Genomic DNA, 26,528 nt, shown 5'->3' on the forward strand with positions numbered 1-26,528 from the left:
TCATTTTTTACATGATAATTCCCCAAGTGTTTAGGGTCTTTATTTTCACTTCCCCTGTCATCATCTCTTCATTTCCTTCAACGTTGAAGGGAGTTACTTTTTCTACCTTTTTAAAATCAATTTCCTCATCTCTACCTGACGTTTCGAGTTAGAGTTTTTTCCTGACAAATCTTGATTGAGTTCAACATTAGGCTCTGTAAGAGACCTGGAACGCACATTCCCTTCTTTACCGGAACCACACAGTCTAGGTGAGGGGATCATGGTTTTTACCAAACAACACCAAAAATGATTATGATGGCAGCTGATACGGATTTTGTAAGGACAGCCCTTCGGGAAGGAGGATTTGCACTGAGCCTTGGAAATCTCTGAAATCTCTGAACATGAAAAAATTAAAAAGGATATTTTAATAGGGGTTGATGCACCATGGTCAGAGATACAAAAGCAGAAAACTATAGGTATTCACAGCAGAAACTGAACATGGTCCTTTAAATTGGGGCCGATGGCGCATGTGAGGAAGTGGGGAAAGAGAAGCTTCACTAGATATATCAGGGTGAGAATATGCTGTGGGATCTGGATTTTTTCTCTTTTTTTCAATTTCTCCCAGAGTCATTTATTCCATCCATGACTTGACTTGTTTTCTTTTTATTCATGTATAATTAACATAAAGTGTTATATTAGTTTCAGGTGTGGATTTTATTATATATTCATATTATTTATATATTTTTGTGGATTTTATTATAAATGCAGACAGAGCATATTGAAAACATCAGAGTGAAAATGGCATGGGAAAATGTTACAGCAATAATTGGACTGGCACACAGGATGGATTGGAATGGGGAGAAGCCTGGGGCCATAACTTGGGTGAAAGGGCTTGGACAGAGTCTAAGAGAAGGAGGACCCGAAACAGAGCAGAAGCAGTGGGCATTGCAAGGATGGGATGGACCGGAGGCCGTGACATGAGAACTGGTCTGACCTGCGTGGAGGGGGAAGGGGTGTGTAGGACGAGGGAGTAGGACTCACAGATGACTCAGTATGGTGGTCACACATAACCATTTGTGCATGTCTTTTATGAGGTGCTAGATGATGGGAATACAAAGAGGCTAAGTTCATCAACAGAATGGTCAGGAAGACAGAGTGGGTGTCCACAATGAGAAACCTCATCTAAGCAGTCAGGACTGAGTGAGGCCATGAGCTCTCAGGAGTTCAGAGAAAGAAACAGTCCCTGGAGTGTGGAGTCATGGGAACTTCAGGGAAAAGACAGGACATACGCTGAAGCCTGAATAGTGGGCAGCATTTGCTAAGAAAGGGAAGAGAAGTTAGAAGGATGGGGTGAGGGGGAGAGAAGCAATAGCACTGGGTAGAGAAACCCAGGAGTGTTTGTGGCACAAGGAGCAAGGCTATGTGGTTGGAGCAGAGAGTTTGTGTAAGAACACGGCGGGGGGGGGAGGTGGCGGGGGAGAAGGCAGAGAGAGACCTTTCATTAGCCTCAGAAAGATTTAGAGGCCAACTTAAAGAGTTTCGTAATTTAACCTGGGCAATGTCAAGCCACTGACATTTTCCAGTGAGAATGACTAGCAAAAGTGTATTTGGGGACGTTTCGTTTGTGAAAGATGTGGGGAATATATCCAAGGAGGGAAGAGGGTACTAGTATGATGAGTAGTTGGGGGACTTCTAGTTAAAAGGGAGTGAAAATAGAAACTGATCATGGCAAGAGTACAGAAAAGAGGCAAAGGAGTTACCAAGAAGCCTAAAGGGCTGGGGGAAATACAGAGTTTTACCCAAGGCTCAAACCTGGGAGGCCGTGCGAGGAGTCGTTTTGTACAGACGTGTGCACAAGTCCAGAGAGGACTGGTCTGGAGACGACCCATAGTTTAGCGTCAGAGACGTGGAGCCTGGTGGGGCAGCCAAGCAAACACACCCAGAAGGTGGTGAGAAGGGGGGACTTGATGTTCAGCTGGAAAATAGACTGAACCATTCCCAGTTGAAAAAAATCCACACATCTCAGCCATTGTTTGAAGTTTTTCATTAATTAATTAATTCAGAAAGTGAAGTATTTTCAAAAGCTCATTTGAGAACTTACACTCTCTCAATAGAGCTGAATTCTCGATTGCTCTTTTGTTTTCACTGCAGAACAGTTCAACTTGTGGGAGAAGGAACGTAGGGAGGACAGTGGGAAGGTTTTCTCACTATTCCAGATGCAGGAACTGTGGGCGTGGGGCCACCTGTACGTGATAGCCGCAGTGGCAGCAATTCCTGCTTTATGCATCCTTCCATCAGCTGCGGCACCCGGCACAGTCAGTGTTCTGCACACTGTAAATACTCCGGGTTGGTTCATTTGCATTTTCATCCCGGTTCCCAAAGATAAAAGAGTGGACATAAGAAAAGCTAACAAGCTTACAGCCAATTTTATAATGACAGACTCTACATAAACAAATGCAAATCAGATGTCAAATTTGAATTGCAAAAATATTGTAAGCAAGGTCCAAGAAGTAATAACGGCAGCTTTAGATCTTTACTGAAATGGGAAAATCCATGAACAGTCCCACAGGGGCGCCTGGCTGGAAGTCCGTGGAGCATTCGACTCTTGATGTTGGGGTTGTGAGTTTGAGCCCCACGTTGGATGTAGGGATTAGTTAAAAACAAAAAAACAATCCCACATCCCTTAGAGTCTCAGAGACATTCAAAAGTCACAGCACCTTGAAGAGTAGAGTCAGCAGCTAAAGTGATTAGAGGGAAGAGCCACCTTGGGTCAGCCCCAGGCTCAGGCTGGCTAAGGCAGACTGGTGTTCTTTTTTCATCTTTGATAGGAACTAGCAAGAACCTCAGTTATTTGGAGGTGGGGGTGAGTTGTAGGATGGGAGGACCGAGACCTCTCAGAAATAAACCCACCCAACTATAATAAAGGAGAGGAGGACTATGCACAGAGAGTCATCATTCCTCTTCAACTGACAGTTACATAAGTAAGAAAAAGGAGCATCAGTTGACTTGATCATAAAGGAGAAACAACAAGGCTCTTGTTCCTCCTTCCAAACTACTTAAGAAATAACACCCTTCATTTTATCCCGTTCTTTCTCTGGTCTTTCAGCCGCTCGACTGATCCAGAACATGGATGCTACTGCTGAGCCTTGTACAGACTTTTTTAAATATGCCTGTGGAGGCTGGTTGAAACGCAACGTCATTCCTGAGACCAGCTCCCGTTACAGTAACTTTGACATTTTAAGAGATGAACTAGAAGTCGTTTTGAAAGGTTAGTGGAGTTTGTGTCTATGCATCAAAGATTTCTCTCTTAATATATCCATTTTTAAAAGATACAACTCTTAGCCATTACGGAGAATGTCACAGAAGATTAAAGGCGATAATCCCTCCAAGTTTTGCCGCTCACCACTAAGTCACTCTGAGGGCGGTAGCACTGAAATGCATATGTTGGCATCTCAGCATTCCTGCTTCCATGTGTGGGTACACGTACGATAAAGCTCTGTCGTCCCTAGAGGTGGCATCTTTATGTCATTTCACATAGTAAGAAATTAACTGATTGCCACTAAGCACCACCTCCATTGTTTTTCCCTCTGGCGCTGGACTGAAGCCAAGATTGACTTCATTACTGTGTTGAAGATGTTACTGACATTTGCATCCCAGAGTAGGTATATTTATTGTAACCCAGATAAGACACTCTCCCCGGGAAGTTGAGGAAGTCTTGTCTAGTCTTCTGCTATCCTCCGTCTTCTGTTCCCCTCATCTAGAAGTTACTTTGTAGAAACACAATTTTTGCTATTTTCAGACATCCAAACAAGTAGAATAAGTCAGTCAAGTTATTTGGAGCCTGAACAGTACAATCACACAAGGTAATCATTTCCAGCCGTCAAGAAGACTATCATATTAAATTCCATATTCCTCTGCATTATTATTTCTTTTTAATCTCAATTTCAAAAAAAGTAACTTATGTATGGCGGAGCAGTACACATCACTGTTCACAAAAAAGATAATCTCGGCAGAAAGACTTTCATCTACCTCGGCTAACGACATCAGCTCCCAGTTCTGCACTAGGAATAATGATCTTGCAAGGGGTTTAGCTTTTCCTATAGGGTTTAGAACGGGGAGGGAGTGAACATACATACACAAAAACAAGCCTTTTCCCTGAACCTGCATTGCAAATGTTAATTACAGCTGCAAATGAGCAGTTATATTGATGTGTTTTATTAAATGCTCTATTTCAGATGTTCTTCAGGAACCCAAAACTGAAGATATAGTAGCAGTGCAGAAAGCAAAAACATTGTACAGATCTTGTATAAATGAAAGTAAGTGCTCTCCATTTTATTTCATTAACAGTGTGCCACAATATGCAAAGGCTTCGTAATGAATTTCTTTTCATTGTTTCCAAAAGCTGCCATTGATAGTAGAGATGGAAAACCTCTTCTCAGTCTGTTACCAGATATATACGATTGGCCAGTAGCAACAGAAAACTGGGAGCAAACATATGGTAAAAAAATATGTTTTTTTTTAATGTTTTACTTTTTTAAAAAAATAATTTCCACATAAAATCTGTGTTATTATCATATCATATTAATGCACTAAAGCTTCTAAAAGTATACTTCACCTTTCGTTGCTTTAGGTATTTCTTGGACAGCTGAGAAATCTATTGCACAACTGAATTCTAAATATGGGAAAAAAGTCATTCTTAATTTTTTTGTTGGCACTGACGATAAGAACTCTATGAACCATATAATTCATGTAAGTTTGTGTGGCCGACAGCCAAAGTTATCTTTAAATTGTAAGAAAACGTCTACACACGTTGTTATTGATATTTAGAAATAATGCATATTCTCATTTGAATTGCATGAGCAGGATAGTAATAAATTCGTGCTCTGTCCCTGATACCTGGATTCCCAATTTTGAAAGTATTTTCTTAATGCGGTGTTTTAGACATTCATCTCTCCCTTCTGCTACCGTAGGTATACATACCAAGAAATGAAAGGTCCTCTTATTTAGAAAAAGCACCGGATTTCTTTGTGTGTTTATGAAAGGAGCATGGTTTGGTTTACATAGGTATTGCAAATCTAGAAACCAAAAATTTCTAATTGCTCCCAAAAAGAACATGGAAAGGGTTTTTGAATACAATTTTGGTGGTTACTAAAGAATATCTGAACTCTTTTTTCAATGAAAGTAAATAAAGTATTTTTTTTTAAATGGATTTGTTAGATTTTTTTCTCATGTAAGCTATTCATTTAGGTTGACTTAAGGTGCCACCAGGATGAGATTAATACTTAATGAGTTATGTTTGGAATGGACTAAAACACTTACAGAGCTTCTATTTGGTCTCCTGTAAAAGAAAGTACCCCAAAATTTGCAAGTCACAGATTCATATTTATGTCACTATTGCATAGATCTTTATGGCCATTTTTATCAAAATCATGAAAGGGATTGAACCCAGCTCTCTTCTACAGTGGACCCCTTTCTCTTTCCAGAATTCACTCATCTGGCTCTTAAGTGCCAGCATGCCTCATGATCACAATGAAGAGATTTCCTAGGGGGAGTTTGGAGGTTGGAAAAGGGGCTGAGCCCTACCTGTGGTGACACCTTCTGGCTCTTTCCATACCAATCCTCTGGGTTCTGTTTCTTCCGTATAGTCCTGGGCTCTTTACAGCAGCTGGCTTTCTCACTCTAACCAGTCCACGCTCTCGTTTGCCCCGTACCCATCTAATCATGCAGTTCGTAGGAAGCAATCTCACAGAGCTGCGAGTGCGTCCAGGTGGCTTTCACTGGAAGACAGTGGACCAGACACACCAGAGCAGAGCCTCGTTTCCTCTTTCACACACCCAGCTGCCAGGATCCGAGCAGAGCAGGAGAGAACCGAGGAGGAGCCTCCTCTAGCCCCCTAGGGTAGGGAATGTCAAGAATAAAATCTCCGGCAAGATTTCCCCTAGCCAAACAGTTCTAGTTACCATAGGGGTTTCCACTTTTCTGTTTTTTCTATCTCCATAAAGGGTGAGCGTAGAAGAGAATGTCCCCCAGGAGACCATATTAGGATCTCAGGAAGCCAAACTGTAATTTAGAAACTTCCAAGTCCTAGATTCTAACATGTTTTTGTCCACCTGCCTCTTCCGTTTTGCATTAAAAAGTCCTTCCCGGTGTATTTTCATTCAAGTTTTCTTTGGTTTTTCTCTAATACCTGCAGCATAATCTTCCAGATTACCTAACTACCATCAGTGTAATACTTCCAAGTGGTGTGGAAACCATTGCCTAATTTGTATTCACTCATTGTCTGATTGTTACCCTTATAAACAGCAAGAACACTAGGATCTTGTTCGTACGTAGATAGACATGCTGAGATGTTGTCCACCTGTCCCAGATCAACTGAACGGTTTATTTTCTTCTTTCTATATCTTTTATAGATTGACCAGCCTCGACTTGGCCTCCCTTCCAGAGACTACTATGACTGCACTGGAGTATATGAAGAGGTAAACGACCAAACAGGAACATAAAACTGCAGAAACAATTGGTGTAAACTTATAAATAATGAAAAAGACTTAAGGCCAGATTTAAACTTAACCCTCTGTATTCTTCACTCAGAGCAGATACTTACTATTACACATGACAGTGAGCTTCCTTTGAATGAATATTCTCAGCGCAATGAATGAAAGTCTTTGAGAAATAAGGAAACTTGAAGTTCCTGATGTGTGTCTCGATTCTTACTCGTGAAGTCAGATGACCCATTTTGAAAAGTGAATTTTAAGTGTTTCATTTCCTCTATAAATTGAGTCATTTAGAAACTGAACAGATGAATCATGGTCTAGGGCGATGCCAACAAGGATCCGGGAGTGGTCCGCGGTGAGGCTTCCTACTCCGCACAGTACCCTTTCAGAGCTTTGGCATGGGACTTTTAGGGAACTACCTAGGTAGGAGCTTCGGGTTCAGACCAACCTTTGCGGCCACCTTCTGACTCTAACACGGGTCCGTGAGCCCAGGGGCATCCTAGCCACAGAACTGCTGGACGTCCTGGGGTGTTCCATAATGTGTCACAGCCTTCCTGCGCTAACACTGTGTCCGTGTGCCTGTGCTGAGTGATGTAACAAACAACACAGGATGAACTCAGCCATGTGATGGATTATCAGATGCTTGTGAAAGATGCTAGTTCTATAAATGTTTTCCTCGTGATTGTTTCGTAACTCAGAAGTAAGTTAAGTTTCCTTCTGATGATCCTGATGGGTTACAATGTACTGGTGTGGCTGAACTTACCGCTTCACCAAAATGATTAGCTAGGTATGTTTATGCCAAAATTTATTTTGCCTAATTATTAAGTTCAAATGACATGGACTAAATTCACTGTAAAGTATCTTTTTGAGTGGCTACCCAACATTGAAATGAAGGAAAAGATAGATTGTAAAAGACCCCAATTAGTAGCACAGACAGTCAAACGGAGGTGGGGTATTTGAGTTCATGATAATCTAGTTACTGTGTGGGTTGCAGCTATTATAGGCTTTTCAAGCTACTTCCTATTGCAGAGTTGAGGGTGATTGAGGCATTTTTGACTCATTATATTACATTGTCATCATCAACTGGAATGTTTTTCATGTTTAAGATTGTGCCCTAAAAGCATCAGATTTTTCCAATCCTAAAAATATGTGGTTTTTTGTACTTTAACATCTCTGATATCAAGGACGACCTGGCAGGCAGTGCATACATTTAATGTGATAAAGTTTATATCCCCCCCCCAAAAAAGCTGTGTTAAGATGAGGGTGTCTTCGTGCATTTTATATTCAGCTCTGTCTCATCATCTAGAACAGGTCGCACACTGGCCGTCATAGGTTCGAGTCTACATAGAGGCATTTTTGTTTAACCTGCGGTTTTGTTGTGTTTTTAAATTCTGGATTAGTAGCCAATTTTTTTTTAATTGTAGATTTTACTTGAGAATCCAGATTCCTTGATAAATGAGGATTAGAAGCCGTCGGCCTGCATTCCCCTGTGGTAGCAGTTGGACGCTGCTGATTGTTTGCTTAACTTATGTTGGCTTCCTGGTCCCTGTATGCCCTTGAGTTTGTAAGTTAGTCGGGTCCTGGCTAAGCTACAGTAACAGAGAGACCTAAAAATAGCGACGCTCCACCAGAGAGAAGCTTATTTCTACCTCCCGTGAAAGTACAGGAGGAGGCAGGCAGCCCAGGCGAGGAAGGAAGCTCTTTGACCACTTTACTGCTCGAACATCCACCTCTTCTCGTGTTTGATACTGGTCTAGTTGGGTAGAGTTGGTTCACCAATGCTCTGTTCACTATTCACGCCAAAGGAAAAAGCGGAGATTTCTCTCTACGTAAGGGATGCAGAATTTGCATACGTTCCATTGCTTAGCACATCGTCAGGTGGTTACAACTAAAGATCAAGGGGACTGGGAAATGCAGCCTTCAGCTGGGTGGCCGTGTATGTGCCTCTTTAAAATTTCGCTGAGGGGGAGGAAAGGAAGAAGGGGATCTTGGACACCAAAGGCGGTTAGCAGTCCTGCCACAGTTTGCATCTGCTGCTCTGGGAAATACTATATTTATAGTCAAACAACACATTGGTGATCAAATCTGGAATGAGTAATATATTTACAAAGTTCACGGGAGAGAAATCTGAGGTTCTGAGGTTTGCCCTAGGACACTCAGATAAGCAATAGTAGAACCAGAGCTAGAACTTTCGTCCCTATCTATCGCTCCTTCCATTACATCATCCCAACTTCGTAAGAACAGTACTTTAAACTAGTGGGGTTCTTTACATGAGCAAGTGATAGAGAAAACCCAGCAGCACTGGCATGTACAGCCTGGAAGTCCTCAGTTCAAGTTAGGTGCCCTTCGGGGATCTGGATTAGGCTCGCAAACACACAGCATGCTTGCTGCCTCACCCCGCTTCCAGAAATAGGGCTATTGGTCACTGTGCCCTTTCCTGCTGACTTCAGTCCCTGGAATACTTCTCAGCTCAGTGCTCCAGCTCCAGGCAACCAGCTGAAGGGACTTGGCATAGGGGATAAATTCTAACAGTCCTCCTGGAAATAGTTAATTACTACACTATTTCTGGACCCTTCCCCTCTTTTAAAATCTGTTATTTGGGGAGAGGAAAGTGGCAGGGGGAAGAGGGAGACTATGTGTGGCCACGGAAGAAATTCCAGTTTTTTCTTATTGCCCCCGTGATATTTGCTCCTCTCTCCCAGTCACTTTCACCTGTAATCCCTCACTTGGTTTCTGTTCTGCATCCCTAACCAGCTATCAGGTAAAAAGTTAATTCTAGTTTCCCACTTCCTCGCTATCTCTGAAAAAGGTTAACCCCCTTCAATACTTTTTCCTCAGTGTTGTATTGCTTCATGAAAAAAAAAAATGGCGAAAAGGATAGGCTAACAAAATGACAACTAGTGGAAAAGTCAGAAAGCTGGAAGACGTCTTAATATCAGTGTATCACTGGTCCGCATTGATGTTCTCCCTTACAGGCTTTTATATGTGCTGTTCCCTTTGTCTGGAACATTCCACACCAGCTACCACCTGCCCAGCCCCCTTCCTTTCTCCTCACCTTTTAAATTGACATTTAAATTATATTTCCTCATGAAGGCCTTCCCTGGAACTTTTAACTAGATGAAGATACCTTTATGTTCCCATATTGCATGGGTTTCTGGATACTTTTTATTTAAGGTCATTTTTTCTCCCTTAGGAAACTGTAAAATTAGTGGGAACAGTGGCAGGTTTCAGTTATTCTTTGCTTGATTTCTGGTATCCAGGTGGGATTCTGACCCTTATGAATTATCAAATGAATACTAAATGAATTAGGAGATGAATAGTTGAAAGGGAAGATGACAGGGAAGAGAGGAAAGAAAAGGAAGGCAGAAGCACCCAATCTCTTTGAGGTCCCTCCTAGTTCCTCACCTTGATTTGGGGGTAAGGGTGAGCTCTAGACCACCAGTAGCTGATGGGCTGTATTTCCTACGCATCTCCCACACATCTTACAAACCGCGTATCCCTTTTCTTCATTTTAATCTCCAGTTCTTTCTCTGCTACATTCAGTTTGCCTGAGATGTATTCACACGTTCAGTGGGTTCTGTACTTTTGCACTCCACATTATTTTATTGGAAATAACCAAGAGAAGTTTTGAGGAATAACGTGAGGTCACCAACTTTTCACCAAGAAAGGCGTTCCATCTTTGACTACAGAAGCCCGGCTTCTTTGCCTGTCACTCTAGCTAGTGATTTTCAAACTCTACTGTGGAGTCTGGTTCTGCAGATATTTTAGGGGCTGGGACGAGGGAGGGTCACACCCCCTCTGATCAAAAGGACCCTAATCATAGATCTTGATCAAATCATTGCCTAAGCCCGTTTCCCCAGGTCCTCCTTGACCCCTCTTTCAGGTATATCCAGCTCATTCAGGGAGTCTGCCTCCATAACCCTAAGCCAAACTTCTTCTTTTTTTTTTAAAAAGATTTTATTTATTTATTCGACAGAGATAGGACAGCCAGCGAGAGAGGGAACACAAGCAGGGGGAGTGGGAGAGGAAGAAGCAGGCTCACAGCGGAGGAGCCTGATGTGGGGCTCGATCCCACAACGCCGGGATCACGCCCTGAGCCGAAGGCAGACGCCTAACCGCTGTGCCACCCAGGCGCCCCCTAAGCCAAACTTCTTATGAACAATGGAAACAGTACACTTACTAAGAAAGCCCATTCTGCTTCCTGGAAGCGTGGGTTTTGTTTGTTTGTTTGTTTGTTGTGTTTTGGATTTTGGTGTTGGTTTTTTGTTTGTTTTTGTTTTTTTGCTTTTGATACCCTCCGAATGGAATTTTTGTGTTGTCATCATTGTATGGCATTCAAAACAGTAGAGTGCCTTGTGTTGTTCCACCACTAAGTAATGAAAATAGATGACGCATTTTTTTTTCAAGAACTACTTCTCACCTTCTTCCTCAAAGACAAAACCTATTTTTCGCTTGTCGAAAGACCTTCCTGCCTTTCAAAATTATTATGTGCTTTTATTCGGGCAGTTTTAAGTTTATTTTTTGAGAAATGCATATTGTATTTCTCTGGTTATTGTTCTAAACTTAAACACCTCTGTTCCTTTTTGTTTTCTGTACTTTCCCTCTCTCTTAAAGAGGAAACATGCACTAAGGCAGTAGAAGCCAGTGATATATATTCTTACATTTTTTACATGACAGGATCGTATGTTTTCTTTCTTTCTTTCTTTTTTTTTTTTTTAAGATTTGTTTGTTTACTTGAGAGAGAGTATGAAAGAGAGAGCGGGGGGGGGGAGCAGAAGGAGAGAGAAACTCAAACAGACTCACACTGAGCACAGAGCCTGACATGGGGCTCGATCTCATGACCCTGAGATCATGACCTGAGCTGAAACCAAGAGTCAGATGCTTAACGGACTGTGCCACCCAGGTGCCCCAGGATCATATATTTTCTTAATAATTAAGGTTACTCATGCATAGACCTGAACAGCTAAATGGGACATTAGAGGATTTGGTCCAAACCCTTATCTTACAAATGAGGAAATAGAGACCCAAAGAAGTAAAATGACTTGCTTAAACTCAGAGATTAAATGGTCCATGTGTCAGTTAAGAGCATTAATTGTAAGCAGTAGAAACCCACTCTGATTAACTTGAATGACACACTACTACGTCAAAGGACAGAAGTAGTGAGCTTTGAAACAATTCTATCCCTTCCAAGGGTATAAATTTCATGCAAGGAAAACAATAGGAAAGATACACAGTACCCATAAAAATAATCATCCCATCCATGGAATTTTTCAATGGAACCAGCCTTATGTGAGAAAGCTCTTGTATATGGATTGATTCACTGAAAGGAATGATGGCCTAAATTTTCTTAAGCAATCACTCACTTTCAGAAGAGTCTGTGAACTCTCTGTTTGGGGATAAATTGGAATTGTTTTCAAAGCTTCCCTTTCTTAGCCTCTTTTGATTATCAAGGCTAATTGTTACCTTGTCCTCTTTTGTAAAGAAATCCGTAGGTTAGTAACCTTAAATGTTTGAGCATAACTGGGCTATAGATATGTTTATGCTGTTCGTCTGAGAAGGTAGAATCAGCCAGAGTAGCAGGTTCCAAACCTAAGACCCCTTCGCGTATGTCACGGCAGGGCTCTGTGGAACCACCCCTTCGCATGTACATACTTCAGGACAAACCATTTATTGTACTTGCTTGTACATCAACAGGATGTTTATTTAAACAGACCATTTTAGGGCTAAAAGAAAGGTGAGGGGACCACTGGTCTAGCAAATGAGAGCCGGAGGAGGTGGGGCAGGAATTGGAAATGAGAACTACAGGAGAGAGTGAGCGCTATGAAGCGTGGCAGGGAAGAAAGAGTTCAGAGTCATGAAGAAATTGAATCCTCTTAGAAAAACTGGGGGTTTATAAAAAATGGAGGTGTTTGAGGGTTAAGGATAGAGGACTTGGAACATGGCCAGGATGGTTGGAAGCCAGAAAGAGATGATCCAGGGTCTGTGTGTCTGAATAAGAGAAAATGCAGAGCAGGAGAGAAGGAAGGAGCACAGGCTGAGGTCTGCAGTCCTTTAGATGAGCCAGGGACAAGCTGGAACCCAGTTAAACCTAGAGAGGATTTTGTTTGCCCACTTATCCAAAATACAAGCTGGGAGAAACGGTTCCAGACTTGGGCTGAGACTCAAAGTCTGATGACACAGGAAGTGAGGGAAACTTAACTTAGTATACTTAAAATTTAACTTCATTTTTTAATCAGTAGATATTTATTGAACTTCTGCTATGGGACAAATACTTCTCTAGGCAGTGGAAATACCAAGGAAACAAGGCAGAAAAGGTCCTTGTTCACCTGGAACTCATGTTCTAATGGGAGGAGATAGAAAACAAAGAAACAAGTAAATAGGGAAATAAGACGAATGCAGACAGTAGTGTTATACAGGAAACAAAACAAAGTGATATGATACAAGGTGAGTGACTAGGGATAGTGGTGGGTGGATAATTTAGATGTAATTTGATTTGGTTTTTAAAAAGATCACTCTGGCTGCTGCTTGGCTGACTTGATAAAACAGATCCTACGAGGGAAACTACTGACCTCATTTTGTCCCCTCTCTGCCCCAGGTGACTAACAGTCAGGAGGTTTTACCCGGCCCAGGTATCTGTATTTAACAAAACATAAAGGAGCTTTTAAACTTGAGACTTAGTGAATATGACAAGACTCATCTTGGCTATATGGTGTTGACAAGAGCATTTTTTGAGATGGATTGAATCTGGTTTATAAAAAGAACTACATGCATCTTTCCCAAACATGTGCAATAAGCCTTAGAAGTTACACAATAAGGTTCTCCTCATTAATAATCTGATGAAAGCTCCAAAGAGTCCCCACGCTGGGCCACAGTGGATCCTCTTGTTCCTGTGTTTCTCCTGCTCAGATCAGGGGCTCCTTCTGCGTTCTGGTCCCCAGGAATGGCTGTGTGATGCTGTATTTCGGCAGTCCCTCTTTGGGGAGCAAGTCTCTACGTACTGGCAGCTGCATGCTCCCTGACAATGATGTTTAAAACTGGGGGGGAAAAACAGACTTTTTTTTTTATTTTAAAGATTTTATTTTTTTATTTGACAGAGAGGGAGACAGCCGGCGAGAGAGGGAACACAAGCAGGGGGAGTGGGAGAGGAAGAAGCAGGCTCCCAGCGGGGCAGGGAGCCCAATATGGGGCTCGATCTCAGGACCCTGGGATCACGCCCTGAGCCGAAGGCAGACGCTTAACGACTAAGCCACCCAGGCGCCCAATAACAGACCTTTTTGATGGGAAACCTATCTTCTGCTTGGTGTCCCCTGTGTGTTCCTTCAGGAAACTTTCTGTGCGACATTATTAAAAATCCCTGGGCATCAGTGGCTAAGAATAGCACAGTTCTGTGACTTCTCAGTCACTTCATGCTCCACAGGCCTTACCTAGAAAGGGAATGCAGGAAATTGGTAAGAGCTGGGTGTCCCGGAACAGAATCTTTGGAAGTGAAACTCCTGACCTTTAGGGGGTTGCCATACCCAAATGTCAGCCAATCTAACTGGAAAGCTATCTGTTCATCTCTGGGTCTTGCTGTTATTCATAAACAAAGATACTAAGGTTTAAAGGACAATAGTCAAATGTCATTGCTATCTTTCTCTTGGGCAACCAACAAATACCAGCTTTTTTTCCAAGCAGGAGAAGCCCAATTTCTGAACAGAGCTAATTTATAAATACCATTGCTTGGTCCTGCAAAATGAAGATAGTTCTATTTAGAGTGACAATTCATGGTCTTGGGTGTTAGTAAATATCATCTCATTGATGGCGTGTAATTTAAACCTCACAAAACTGCTACTACAGATTTTACCATAAAACCACGTAAACCAATGATCATCTTTGAACCTGCTTTCATAGGAGTTGGGATTTACAATGTTTTGTTTTTAAAAGAAGGGCTACATAGGTATTTAGGTGGGTTCTTTTTCACATAAAGGATTCACCATATGAAGGCTTCAACAAAGGCTACCTTTGGACTATCAAGATAGTTGGCTCTGTCCCTTGTCCTAGTAACTAATTGCTCTCTCCGTGACAAAATAGAAAAATCGAATTTCAATTTTAAAAATATCCTAGCCAACCTACTATTTAAATGTTAAAATATATGTTGATTACTTTCTCCCCAAATCACGACAATTACTATCATTTGGCATATTTCATATCTACAAAGTATCTCAAGGAAGAAAATTAAAACCTGAGGGTAGAGAATCATATCTTGTAAGAAGGATATAACAGCAGGAGTAAGCCTGGGTTCTGACAGCTACTACATAAATTTGGAAGCCAGGAAAGATAATCAAGATATTCAGACCCATGTTTTAATAAGTCGCATTGGAATAGTTGCCAGGTAATGGAGCTCATTAGAGGAAGCAGTGTATTCCGTGTAGCTGTATTAAAGATTCTAGCATCCCAGAAGCTGCTGATATCCTGTGCTTCCAGTTTTCTCAGAAACTTTACCTGCTCAGCAGACTAGAAGCACCATCCAAAGTTCTTGAGCTTGCCTTTTGCCAAGTTCTGTAGTCTTTAAATGTATCTGTAAAGGTAAAGATACTGGAGTAGAACCAGTTTGCAGAGTCGAGGAAGTGCAGGAGAGCATTCTCGTTATTGCTTTCTTACCTCATTAACAAAAAAGCATCCCACAGAATAAAAAACAAAAATCTCAGCGGACCAATATTGGAAAATGCAAATTACCGTTTCCTTCATAGTAGTAATTCCCTACTGAATGCAGATGAATTCCTATTATTTGAAATATAGTTAATTCAAAACACTGCATGCTTGTAGTTTGGAATAGTTGGTCCCATGAGATACGAACTCAGACATACTTGTTTACTTCCAAGTGAAACAAGAATGATGATTCCCTTCTAATAGGAAGAGAATGGTCTTGGTGAGAGTATACATAAAAACATCCTTTTATCCCTATCACCTTAGTGATTAGCTTTTTAATACAGGCTCAAGGCTCAAAATAGTTTGTTCAATTGAGTTGCAGATCCGTGGATAGAGATGCTGGCTGGGAACAGCAGCATTACAGGGTGTCTGTGAAAAGGGAAACCCTCTCCCCGGGGGAACTGTTTACCTAGCATTTACTGAAGGTCATGGAATGCCAGTATCTAAACCTTACCTTAAGCTGTCCTCTTGATTTTCAAACTGATAATGCCTGCACATCTTGCTTGTTAAAATATTTATTTCCCTATAAGTTTTATGTTTGAGCCTCTTGATGAATTGCTGTAAACTCAGCTGTTCCTTTCGTACTCACAGTGAATATAAGTGGACCCCTTTCACTGATAATCAATGAGTAAGGGGTATAAAACCCTCTTGAAACTACAGTGTTAAGCGCTGTCTAACCTTCCTTTGTATTTGCCTCGGGAATGAGTATTAGAGGCATAGAAGTGCCCATTAATCCCGCCCTTGTGTGACATGACTTCCCCAGTCGTGGTTGTCTGTCATTACGCTGGTGCTGGGAACTTGAATTTTGAGTAAATTATAACAAGGTGAGATCATAATTTATTTTAATTGCTGATGGATAATAATGGCTAAATAGCGATGGTTGAAATTTATGGAAGTGATATTCAATTTCCTGGTGTTTGATGCCACTCTTTTGAATTTGAATAAGGCACTTATATATTCTGTAAAAGGTTGGTAATATAACTAGTTTATGGCTTCCCTCACAAAGTTAAAATGCACGGAAGATAAAACGGAAAGAATTTAGGTCCTTAGAAAAGAGCTGATATCCAAATCTAGAAATTTTACATTAACATGTTAATGTGAGCCAGCTGTAGAATTAACAAAAACTCCCAGGTTTGTGGACCTCATGAGAACACAGTCTCATTTACAAAAAACAACAAGAAAAAAACCCCACAACAACTCCAAAACACAAAAAAACCAAAAACAACTGCTTGGCCAGAAGAAATATAAAGATGTTCTGATACTATTCTGTGAGTTTGTGGTTATCTCTTCATGAACAGTTTAAAAAGATGTATAAAATATACATAAGCAGTGAAAACTCGAGAAATGGAATTCGGGAAAGGAATCTATTATTATTTAAGAAAAAATACTATTGCTTATCAAAGGTTTTTGCAACTGTATTCTTAGTAAGACAATTTAAAATAACGATTTAAAATTGAAAATTACAGAATTCCCAAACCAAGTGGTGATAAATTACTTAGTACTTTCAAGGTAATACTTTTTTGTTCTGCTCTAACCCAAACACATGATGACTTTCTAAGAAGTTGTGCAGGTCGTTTCTTTTAGGATTTAGAAGACGACTTCTATTTTATTGTGCTTTAAGTTTTACCAAAAATTAATAAATAAATTTTAAGTTAAATTACCGTGATAAATATTTAGAGTGTTCTCCAGCAATTCATTGCTCTTTATTTCCCGCAGGCTTGTACGGCATATGTGGATTTTATGATCTCTGTGGCCAGACTGATTCGTAAGGAGAGAGGACTGCCCATCGATGAAAACCAGCTTTCTTTGGAAATGAAGATAGTCATGGCACTGGAAAAAGAAATTGCCAATGTAAAACACATTTTCTCTAATACACTGAATAATGTTACCACTCTTTTTTTTTTTTAAAGATTTTATTTATTTGAGAGAGTGAGCGAGTGAGAGCGTGCACAAGCTTGGCAGGGGGCGGGGGATGGAGAGGCAGGGAGAAGCAAACTCCCTGCTGAGCCAGGAACCCCAGATATGAGACACGTGGGGCTGGATCTCCGGGCCCTGGGATCATGACCCGAGCAGAAGGCAGATGCTCAACCGACTGAACCACCCAGGCGCCTCAATGTTACCACTCTTTTCTTTTTTTCTCCTATCATATTGTAAAGTAAAAGGTGCAACTTTTTAAACAACTGGTAAAAATGCATAGCTCAGGAATGAATCATTGACTTTAAGAGGACCTTTGAAACTGTAGAATTTTGTAGTAAACTGGGTTCCCGACATCCAGGAGACATTACTAAGTTTGACAAATATTAAACTAGACACACTTAATTACCTATTATAAGTGGATTATACCAAAAGCCTAACTATTTGCAGTCAAAGACTTGTTGAGATGCCCTTGCGACTCAGGGCTCATGTGGTTGCTAACTATTCAGCAAAGCTGTTTTAGTTTTGATGTGCATGGTTTTACCTTGTTTGATTTTAGAGTTTAAGGTGATCACAGAGATTGAGTATCCCTTTGCTTAATATTAGTCCCTGAACATCGCCATGTGACCTCACAACGTGGCTGAGTTGTGACTGTCAGGCTGGCTCAGAGGATCTGACAGGAAGAGCAAAGCCATGGGGTGTTTTCCTGAGTGTCCTCTAGTTTCAGATGAACCCATGGAGTCTGAATTGGCACTTTCTTGTCTGCTGTTCCTCTGACAGAGTGAGACTACAGTCTCAAGGAGTGAACTCTGCCTCAGCGGCATCAAGGTTACTGATTAAACCCACGGTCAGTTTCAGTCTGGAATCTACAGAGCTCTCTCTGACATTGCAGATGACGGTCTGTGCTCCTGAGTCCTCAGGTGCTGGGCACTGCCATCAGAATCTTGAAGACTAAAGATCTTTGAGGGCAATTTTAGCTTCCCTGGAGCTTACGTGAAACCGACAATCTCCCAGCAGAACCAGACTGTGCTTGGAGCCGCCACTGGATGAATGGCGGTTGGATGGGTGACATGTGGTTCGCTGCTGGAAACGGAAGCGTTAGAGGAGAACACTTTTTTGCCCTGGGTTTCTACCACTCGCACTTTCCCAGACCATGTTCTCCTTTGATTAGCCTTGGCTCTCTGCGAGGCGTATCTTACCTCAAAGTGATTTGTGTCTGTGTTTTTTCTCCTCTCTTAGACTCATGTTGGGGTGAGGTCTTAGTCTTCTTTGAATCACCTATGTATCTCTGGCATTATCCAGCTCATTATTCCACTCAGATGTTCAATAAATAATTGTTTAACTAGGGAATAAATAAGTGACCTAAAGGGGAAACTGGAGCCATTGTCATCAAGAAATAATTCCCATGTTAAGCTTCTACCTTTGGTCTCTCCTGACTTTAAAATTGCTTTTTCCTATTTCAGCCACCAGTTGGGGAGTTGTTATTGCATTTCTTTTTTGATTCAGGGAAAAATAATTAAATAAGTAAATAAAAGTGGATGCTGTTGAGCAGAGAGTATGCTAAACTGGCTAGGCGGGATAGGAGGACGGTCGCAAAACTAGAAGGTGTCAGCACTCTCCTCAGATAACTGAGCTGTGTACTGGGAATTTTTGCTCTTACTCGCTTTAAATTCTTGCAGAAATCATTGTGGCTTTTTTGTTTTTTTGTTTTGTTTTTCTCGTCTGGATTTTAACGGGGCTACTGAATGGTGGCAATGAGGAAGTGGGAGAGAGTATTTGAGAGGTATATTGCAGATGAGTGCATTTGAGAAAGTTACCATATAAAACAATCACAGAGACACCTGAGCTGACCATGAACCCTAGAAGGAAGGAGCCCCTTGGACACTGCCTGTGTGGTTCAGCGATTGCCAAAGTATAAAAAGATTTTTGAAGAATCTTATACTTGACATGGTGCCAAATCTTGGTGATTGTTACTGAATGTACTTAAAATCTCCTAAATTTCACTTTTTTGATATGAATTTATCTTAACCATAAAACAACTGTACAGAATAGAACTTAAATTATATTGTACCTATTCCATATTTCTTTTTCCCTCATATAGAGTTATGTTTTTCTGATGTATTCTTAGTTCTAAAATAATGATCAAAAATTAAATCCATAGGCTACGACTAAGGCTGAAGATCGAAATGACCCCATGCTTCTTTATAACAAAATGACGTTAGCCCAGATCCAGAATAACTTTTCACTGGAGATCGATGGGAAGGTAAGTAGCAAGTTTCACGTTCTCTGTTATTGTGCCATTTCTAAAATGATAACAATGAAATACAGTTTGTTAAAATTCAGTGATTATTTATTTATTGAAATAAATGGAACTTCAAATTGAATTTAGATGACACCAACCATTTGACTTCATGACAAGAACGGAAAAAAAAACAGACCTCTGTGAAATCATTGTATTATATTTAGTTAGAGTGAATTTCAGAGGTAAAATTCCTTTCAAGGCAGCTGTGCAATGATACTAGAAACCGTCGTAGCAAAGGGTTTGGAAAATATTAAAATGGAAAATCCTTCTGAGACACGATTATATAGCCATTGGACTTGGACAGTCAAATAATCAAATCACTAGATTTCTTTTTAACTCCTGAAAAGGATAATTTATTTATAAAACTTGCTATATTCTCATCAAGGCCATCTATTGAGATGTTCAGAGCAATGGTGGAGAAAGAGAAAGAAATAAGAAGAAAAATCTGTCTCATAAATTCCATTATAAATAGTAGTAATTCAGTAGCGAGGATGTAGTCATCTCTTTTGGGGACTATGTACGTATCCTTGTGGATTAGTTGATGCACACGGTTGGGAAATGAAGCAAGATCCATGGGAAAATCTACAAACTATCACATTCAGTGATAGAATTCTCTTTGGCTCTAATTACAGTTAAAAAAAAAAAAAAGACTGTGTAAAGGCGTGACATATCGTTAGGGATTTGTCACATAGAACTGTTTAATGTGATAAGGGCTTCATAAATCCATTTTGAAGCAATGGTCCAAACCACCAAAGAAAATCAAGAAAAGCATATAGCACTTAATATTTAATAAGTGATCAGTATATTTATATACTTACAAATATATAAACTTTTCGAACACTGAAATGTGGCATTTCAGCAAGATTTGCCTAATCTCCATGTCTGTGGTTTTTTCCTTATATCTACTGTTGGTTGAATAACCACGATTCCCATTTAGAGAATAAAAGATAAGATTTCATCTTTTAGCAGCTCCAAAGTGTAAAAATTGCTCACCTGTAGACCCAATATTGATAGTTTCAAATGTGTCGTTTGGCTCCATTGGACCATTTGCGTCGTATCTCTAACATTACTGTACCTGTCCTATGACAATAGTATGCTTTCGTTTATAGCAGGGTCTCCACTGAGATGTATTACGGTGTTTGAATGGATTGTTATAGCCACTTTTAAAAGATAAACACTTTATACCCATTTAAACTTTTGCATAAACCAAGGAAGCTTATTTTTTTTTTTAAAGAGATTTTATTTATTTATTTAACAGAGATAGAGACAGCCAGCGAGAGAGGGAACACAAGCAGGGGGAGTGGGAGAGGAAGAAGCAGGCTCATAGCAGAGGAGCCTGATGTGGGGCTCGAACCCAGAACGCTGGGATCACGCCCTGAGCCGAAGGCAGACGCTTAACCGCTGTGCCACCCAGGTGCCCCAGGGAAGCTTATTTTTAAAGCTAAATTCCTTTTTTTTTATGTGAGTTAGACCAAGATGGACGACATTGAGCTAAACTTCTAGCTGTATATTCTCTATGCTTAGAAGCTTTGCTTTTGCTCTTAAATGGTTGGTTTAATGTTGCTATTTAAATAATCGTGCTACAGAACTAATTTTTATTCAACAACTGATTGAAACAATGGAGGAAAAATTCCAAACAAATATCAGACTGACCATTGTGATAATTGCATAGTGACGCAACTGACACCCTAACCATGTCTGACTCCATAACCGTAACTGAGTCTTAGAACCAAGAAGAGAAATCCAAAATTACTGAATGTTCTATGCCTGCTTTTTTCTAGCCATTCAGCTGGTCAAATTTCACAAATGAAATCATGTCAACTGTGAATATTAATATTCCAAATGAGGAAGATGTCGTTGTTTATGCTCCAGAATATTTAACCAAACTTAAGCTCATTCTTACCAAATATTCTGCCAGGTAGGTATGTCAGAGTGCCTCTGTCCTCAAAATTTACATTTACTAGCACTCTTTAGAAGCTTTGCAGCCTCATCTTTTCTGTTGCTGGGTGGTGGGTTTTTTTATACAGAGATCTTCAAAATTTAATGTCCTGGCGGTTCATAATGGATCTTGTAAGCAGCCTCAGCCGAACCTACAAGGAGTCCAGAAATGCTTTCCGCAAGGTGAAGAAAAAATCTCTTTTCTTAAGACTTAAAGCGTAAAGAGATGCACGGTTATGAAGGCTTGCCATGTACACTGCTAGAATGTGGTGAACTTTGCCAAGAGTCAACATGCCAGGCGTTGGTTATTTCGCCCGTATTTAGGCTGTGTTGCCTCGGAAAGCCAGCTTTCGTGGGCTTTGCCATCCTATGATTGTCTAGTCTGGCACCATGATTGAATTGCTCTGGAAGCAGATGCGTTTGGTTATTGGAGCAGTTCGTGAGAGAAAACTGGCTTGGTTTTTTGTTGTGTTGAAAGTAATTGCGAGGGTATATATCTCAATTAATTTGACTTGCAGGTGCTTGTAGCACACTAGCCATACAGACAGAAGGACTACCTTGATGCAGACAATCCCTTGAGAGCACACCTGCCTGGGGACAACCGTAGGCCTTTTGTTAGGCTGTACCTTCACTATTTAAACAATCATCCTCGTAGTCCTATGGTGAGGGAGGAGAGCAGGAGGGATAGAAGGAGGAGACATTTTGGCAAATGTACTGGTTGGTGTTATGGAAAGGAAATAACTGTTTATTTGAAATTTTTAGCTTTTACCCTTTGAAAGAAAATGTAGACAGATTTTTAAAATTAAAGGATGTAAAAATGGTGTCTCACTCAATTTCCCTTACTTCAGTTAACCCCCTCGTTAGTACTTCAATTTATATAGATACAGTTCTAAGTACTGCAAGTTCAGCTTAAACATTAAAAAACAGGAATGTGTTTTCTCGTATACCAGATTTCTCCCATTACATAAATTGAACATCACTTCATGTTTTTGCTTATGCAGTTGGAACTACTATTTTTTTGTTTGGTTTTGGGGGGGGGGGAGCATTTTGCTGTTGTTGTTTTCTAAAGCTGTCTAGAAGGATATTCACCCGTAATAGCCAAAAGTTCTGCTGGGACATGCTACCGAAAATATACCTTGTTTTCGAATTATTTACAAGTAAACAGTCCAGTTGGAGTACATTTTGTTATGGGCAAGGACAACATGCCTTGTGAGGAGAAGCAATGAATATTTGCAAGAACTTAGGGGACATAAAGAACAGAGTCCTGTGGAATGTGTGTTCTCCTTTGCTGTGGCCATCTACTTGTGGTCAGATGCCATTTCCTTTCTCTTACTCACAGGCCCTTTATGGCACAACATCAGAAACAGCAACGTGGAGACGTTGTGCAAACTATGTCAATGGGAATATGGAAAATGCTGTGGGAAGGCTGTACGTGGAAGCAGCATTTGCTGGAGAGAGTAAACACGTGGTAATGTTTTCTGCACGATACTCTATCAGTTAGTTGTTTGCATCGAAGCGCAATTACGATAGTTCATAATTTGGCTAAAGTTTTATTAATTGGCAGAAAATCTCAGAATCATAATTTGTTGTTATTTCTCAGTGAATCTCCCCCTTCCTCCCCCAAGGGTCTGGTTATGTTTCTAATCTTAATATTGTCAAGTCCAAAACCAATTGTCCATTTTCCAGAAGCAGTGTTTTCCGAGTACCCACGCACGTGTTCTGATGATAGAGACATTTGGAAAGTCTCCTATTAGCAAGATTGACCAAGAATTAGTGTTTTCTGAAAAACTTTGAAAGTAAATCAGGGGTTATTTGAAATATAAAAAAAAAAAATGTACTCCATTTTTCATTGTTATTGAAATGAAGACAATGGAACTTAAAGTGAAAGAAACTATCAAAATACTACTTCTTGCTTAATTGAATTACTAACAGTGATGACAGTTACTATTTTATGTGAATTCTTTTATGATCATGGAAACCATCACAGTCTAAAGATGACTTTTTAATGAATGTATATATAAGACCTATTTAATCACTAGTGTGGTAGTAGCAAGTTCCTTTAAAAATATAATTATCCACGTATATCATTTGTTTAGGTCATATACTATTTGTTTAGGTCACAGTTTATCTATCAGTGTGCATGTATTAACATATTATTGAGTCCTATAAAGACAGCTTATAGCCCTATTTTTAAAAATCTGTGTTACAAAAAATTAATTCATGTCCTAAATGTGTCTTCTGCTCCTTTGGTTTTAGGTTGAGGACTTGATTGCACAGATCCGCGAGGTTTTTATTCAGACTTTAGATGACCTCACTTGGATGGACGCTGAAACGAAAAAGAAAGCTGAGGAAAAGGTGAAATCGATTAATTAATTCATTAAAGAGGCAGAGCTAACTATTAAACAATTTCTTTACAAGAAAAGATGAACTTTTAAGGAAGTTCAGAAAAAAAAATTCAGAGATTGCATAAAATGAAAGCAATCTCCTTCAAGATGTCGTGTTTCCAGGAGCAGTTTTCATGGATAAAGATTTGTTTCTATGATTTTTCACCTTTTATTAATCTCTTTACAAAGAGATAACAGAAACTCCTACTCTCCATGTTCAATTCAAAATTTTGAAAGGATCTCCAATTTTCCTTTTTTTTTTTTAAAGGACTCTTCAGAAAACAAGAGGAAAATGTTGTATTAGCAATAAAGATCTGAAAGATACTATCAGTGGTTCATATTTTTCCTCTTTTTATAAAGCATATCCAAAAGGACTCTACCAAAGCCTAAAAATATCCTTTCAATTTTTACCACAGATTTCCAGCCCAATTTTTTAAAACATGCCTTATTTAGATTTTTATATGACCTAGGAAGAAAAATACTAAATTTCTGTCAAGCAAAGGTAAGGTGATGCATTACTTGAGTTTTACATGGTGATCTACCGTTAAAGAGATGTTGAGGGAGCCTTTTTTATAACTATTCCTATCTACCCCCATTGTACACCTGTTATTGGGACTTCTGATATCTTGCATAAGAGCAAAGGTGTCAGATGTCTAAGGAAATCTTAGGACTCACTATGATCCTTTGTCTTGACAACTATATAAAACTAGAAGGAGCATGTCCAGTGGAAACTGTATATGTTTTGGGAGTAGTATTCACATACAGTCTGATAATTCCACTGCCTAGTTCTTTTCCAGGATTAAATCATGTGAAAGGACTAGGTTTTTCAGCTATCCCAAAGCTGTGGTTGGGTTAGGTCTAGAATTTAGGCACCCCAATATACCTATCTTTCCATCACTGACTAGGTCCTCAAAGGTTCAGGCTGGATTTACTCCCTTCATGTTCTAGCTCTCCGTGACGGGCTCTGTTTGATGTAGCCAACTGGATTGTGCTCGATCGTCACTTCCCAACGTAGTATCACAAGCCAATGGACACATAAGTAGTTCCGTAAAAAAAAGAGTCCCTTGCTCAAAGAATTTAGGAAATTACTTCCTGTAGGAAGGCTTCCCTGCTCCCACCTTAGTCTAGGTTACACGCTCCTAGGTATGATTTTAAGGCATCATATCTAATACTCATTACATTTTAGACTGTAGTAGAGATGCCTGCATAATGTTTTCCTCACAGTATTTACCCAAAGTATTTGACAATAAATCCTTTTTATGTAGACCTATTTCTATAGAGTTTGTGCCTCTTAGAACACTCTTTGGGGAAGCGTCTTCTAGAAAATAAAAAAACCTTCGAGAGGAGGCTGATTGTAATGGGCAATGGTGTGGAAATCTACAAGAAAACGGACTTGGCCAAACTGGCTTACTGACACATATCCTGTCTGATCCGCTGCGGAAATCCTGTGCTTATGAAACAGATTTGTAATGTAATTAAATTATTTAAGAACAATGTAATATGATAGAATCAAAAGTTAAATATCTTTGAGAAAAATGAGAGAAATTAAAAAATAGAAATAGAAATCATAATAGGAAACAAGTAGCAATAATGAAGTAATAAAAGTAAGCAATTCTAAAATAATGAAAATAAAAATTAGAAATGATGGTAAGCAAGTGGTCAATATGAGCTGGTATAACAAGGAAAATCCTGTTCTCTACTTGTTTAAGTAATGCCATTCATTTAACTGTGGGAAGGTAGGTACACTGGCTTTGGAGACCAAAAGAGAACATACAAACTCCAGGACTCAATATTCAGAAAGAATATTAACACGAAACCTATAAGCCCATATCTGTTTTCTCAGCCAACTCAGTGAAGTGGAAAGATAATTATAAGCTGCTAGAATGGAAGCTCTAAATATTACCCCTCCTATAGGACTGAAGAAAAAAGCCTTTCAGAGAAAAAGTTCATAGAAGTACAATACATGTGGAACAGTGACTTGTCAGTTTTCATTTTGGTTTTCTTGGAAAAGCTGGAGCCTATGAGAATAGGGTATTATTATTATTATTATTTTAGATTTTATTTATTTATTTGACAGAGAGAGAGACAGCCAGCGAGAGAGGGAACACAAGCAGGGGAGTGGGAGAGGAAGAAGCAGGCTTCCCAGCAGTGCAGGGACCCCGATGCGGGGCTTGATCCCAGGACCCTGGGATCACGCCCTGAGCCGAAGGCAGACGCTTAACAACTGAGCCACCCAGGCACCCCAAGAGAATAGGGTATTAGAAGCGAAATTTCAGAACTGTTTTTTGTTTATTTTGAGCCCCAGGGAGAAGCCATTTCAAAGATCTCTATTTAAGTATTGTCAAATACTATTTTTGTAAGCAATATGGATCAAGTTATTAAATTGTTATTATATATGGCAAATTATAATGTTTGCATTTGGAAGTTATAATATCATCACCCTTACATTCAGTGTTTTAATTTTCGTAGGCCTTAGCCATTAAAGAAAGAATTGGGTATCCTGATGACATTATTTCAAATGATAATAAACTGAATAATGAATACCTCGAGGTAAGTCTCTATAAAGACTGTGCAAATGATATCTGGGGCTGGTGGTAATATCATTTCTAGCTATGGGGTGCCAGAAATTATCTGAAGTAGCCTAAAGCCAAAGGTCTTGTTACATAAAGCTTTTTCACTGAAGCCAAACCTATGTTTTAGTTTTAGCCTTTTGTTTCATCAGCCTGGTTCATATTTGGTTTTTGTTATTTTGGTTTCCGTATATTCTGTTGAAGAGTAGTGGGGAAATCTGGTGTTCTTTGAAGTGCATCAAGGGGTAGACGTCAGAGTGGT

The 26,528-nt window shown here is 39.9% G+C and overlaps 1 protein-coding gene across 6 annotated transcripts in view; it reads left to right on the forward strand.

Moving 5' to 3' along the window:
• MME (membrane metalloendopeptidase) overlaps positions 1-26,528 on the forward strand; it is a 96,516-nt gene that overhangs the window by 30,256 nt on the left and 39,732 nt on the right. For all 6 annotated transcript variants that reach the window (XM_045812206.2, XM_045812233.2, XM_045812223.2 and 3 more), the window contains exons 4-15: positions 3,086-3,247; positions 4,215-4,295; positions 4,382-4,477; positions 4,610-4,728; positions 6,390-6,455; positions 16,875-17,009; positions 19,234-19,335; positions 21,156-21,292; positions 21,402-21,495; positions 22,652-22,780; positions 23,569-23,667; positions 26,166-26,246. In XM_045812206.2, coding sequence (XP_045668162.2) covers positions 3,086-3,247; positions 4,215-4,295; positions 4,382-4,477; positions 4,610-4,728; positions 6,390-6,455; positions 16,875-17,009; positions 19,234-19,335; positions 21,156-21,292; positions 21,402-21,495; positions 22,652-22,780; positions 23,569-23,667; positions 26,166-26,246 — 1,301 coding nt within the window. The remainder of the gene's footprint in view (positions 1-3,085; positions 3,248-4,214; positions 4,296-4,381; positions 4,478-4,609; positions 4,729-6,389; positions 6,456-16,874; positions 17,010-19,233; positions 19,336-21,155; positions 21,293-21,401; positions 21,496-22,651; positions 22,781-23,568; positions 23,668-26,165; positions 26,247-26,528) is intronic.

Source organism: Ursus americanus, chromosome 20 (genome assembly GCF_024610735.1).
Source record: "Ursus americanus isolate L20-20 chromosome 20, mUrsAme1.1.p, whole genome shotgun sequence".
NCBI lineage: Eukaryota > Metazoa > Chordata > Mammalia > Carnivora > Ursidae > Ursus > Ursus americanus.